Consider the following 2,253-nt stretch of genomic DNA (forward strand, 5'->3'; position numbering starts at 1 on the left):
TCTACGTCAGATTATGGCTCACAATATATAGAGGCAGCTGTAAACTGCCTGGTGGAATTTTAAATTGTATTAAAAAGTTAAAAAAGAAAGAATATAAAAATCAAAAGAGCACAGTCATAAAGTGATAAGGGTGATCCAGAGTTAAAATGTTTCAGACAGTAGGGTGTCATTATCCGAGGAAGCACTTTATACCCTTTCACACACAACTGTATAACTCATTAAAATGGGTCTATGGTAAACAAAGGCCTTCCTGCTAATGAGCACAATGCATTCTTGCTGTATTTGTGTTAAATGCAAACATGCAAACAGTTACACATACACAGATCTTGATTCTGTATCTCTACATCTGTGAAAATCGAGCAGAACCAATGGATGATCATAAACATCCATGAAACTACTAAGTAGTTCATATCAGATACTATCCTGCTCATAGTCACAAAATAAACCCCTCACCTTTGCAGAGGTCTCAAACCAGCCCACAAATCCGTTCTCTTTGCAGAACGTATCAAGCTTTGGAATCTGGGAACGCAGACCTTCACGTGACTGGTCAGACTTATTGGCTAGAAGCACAGCTGGGACAGGTTTGCCGTTGCTGAGAGTGACCTTTAAGTCCAGGTCGTCTTTCCATTTTAGCACTGCATCAAACGTGGAGGCTCTGGTCACGTCAAATACTATGAGGGCTCCCACGGCCTCCCGATAGTAAACCCGTGTCATGTTCCCATAGCGCTCCTGTCCTATGACGAACATGGGATGTCAAATTGGAGGTTAAACATCACTCAGACATAAATAGCATCATGTTTTTTTTAAAAGTTATTCTTAATAATAAATCTACTATAAGACTGTGTTGATCTACACTGTCTGTCTGTGTCTGTCTGTGTCTGTGTGTGTGTGTGTGTGTGTGTGTGTGTGTGTGTGTGTGTTTATGGACTTTACCTCAAACTCTCATGTGACTTTAGCACGAGTATGAGACCAGCTGAGATTAACACAAGACACATTCCTTCACATTAACACAAGAAAACTCAGCGGGAAGAGATTTCAGAGAGGCAATAGCATATAATCATTTATCATATTATATTGACCACCAACACTATACAACTGTTGTCTAATACATCTTGTTATTAAATTGCCTTTTGATAAAAACAATTACGCCTATGGAGAGTGCCCATAAACTATTTCAATATGTCTGTGTGTGTGTGTGTGTGTGTGTGTGTGTGTGTGTGTGTGTTTATGGACTTTACCTCAAACTCTCATGTGACTTTAGCACGAGTATGAGACCAGCTGAGATTAACACAAGACACATTCCTTCACATTAACACAAGAAAACTCAGCGGGAAGAGATTTCAGAGAGGCAATAGCATATAATCATTTATCATATTATATTGACCACCAACACTATACAACTGTTGTCTAATACATCTTGTTATTAAATTGCCTTTTGACTAGCACCCTAAATAATGTGAATTCAGCATATTCTAAAGAAAAATAAAATAAAGCCAGTGGGAGAAATCAAATGTTTAACATATACATTAAATATTAAACGTTTTAATAGGATAACGTACCTGCTATGTCCCATAACTGCAGCCGTACCACCGTCTGACTGTCCCAGGGAAGGACTTTAAGAGCAAAATCCACTCCAATAGTTGCGCGATAATGTTGAGAAAATATCTGATGAACGTATCGTTTGATTATTGACGTTTTTCCAACTCCGAGGTCTCCGATGACTAGAACTTTGAATAAATGTTCTTTCTGCATGACGACTTGAAAAACCACCCGGATCATAAACGCACTGACCTACTTTTTGTACAGTTTGCAGCACATGAGTGCTCTTATGTTTCACAGATTATCCATTGATTATTATTGTAGGATTACAGTTTGTAAGAGGCACGCGCTCTTAAGTTTATATAATGCTCAAAGTTAGGTCAAAGTGCTGTCATGTTACTTTGTGCTCGTCCCCCTTATTACTAAATACAAGCACCGTTTGTGTTACAGGCTTTACCTTCCCATTAGCTCCACATGAGAAAGAAAACAAAGTGGACGTATTTCAAAAAAATGAGTAACATGAATAAAATGTATTTTAAAGTCTTTTCTCCGAAGAACACAAAATGTTAAAAGCCACGGATATAGGCTACTCTGCTTCTTCAGCTACTGTAAATTATAGAAGTGATGAACGATGGAAGTCAAGCACGCCACGCCCATGAGTACGTTGCGTCATAGCCACGCCCTGTCTGGAAATAAACTCTATCTATCTATCTA

General features: G+C 38.6%; 1 protein-coding gene across 1 annotated transcript; it reads right to left on the bottom strand.

The window, feature by feature from the left end:
- Positions 1 to 453: 453 nt before the first annotated feature.
- LOC107579578 (ras-related protein Rab-32-like) lies at positions 454 to 2,024 on the bottom strand (the record flags this gene model as incomplete). The annotated part of the gene is made up of 2 exons (XM_016265391.1): positions 1,560 to 2,024; positions 454 to 734 (listed from the first exon to the last, which is right to left on the bottom strand). Coding segments are annotated over exons 1-2 (501 nt in total), but the record flags the coding sequence as incomplete, so codon positions are not given.
- Between the last annotated feature and the right edge of the window lie 229 nt (positions 2,025 to 2,253).

This window comes from Sinocyclocheilus grahami, unplaced genomic scaffold (genome assembly GCF_001515645.1).
Source record: "Sinocyclocheilus grahami isolate Dianchi unplaced genomic scaffold, SAMN03320097.WGS_v1.1 scaffold18295.1, whole genome shotgun sequence".
In the NCBI taxonomy this organism is placed as follows: Eukaryota; Metazoa; Chordata; class Actinopteri; order Cypriniformes; family Cyprinidae; genus Sinocyclocheilus; species Sinocyclocheilus grahami.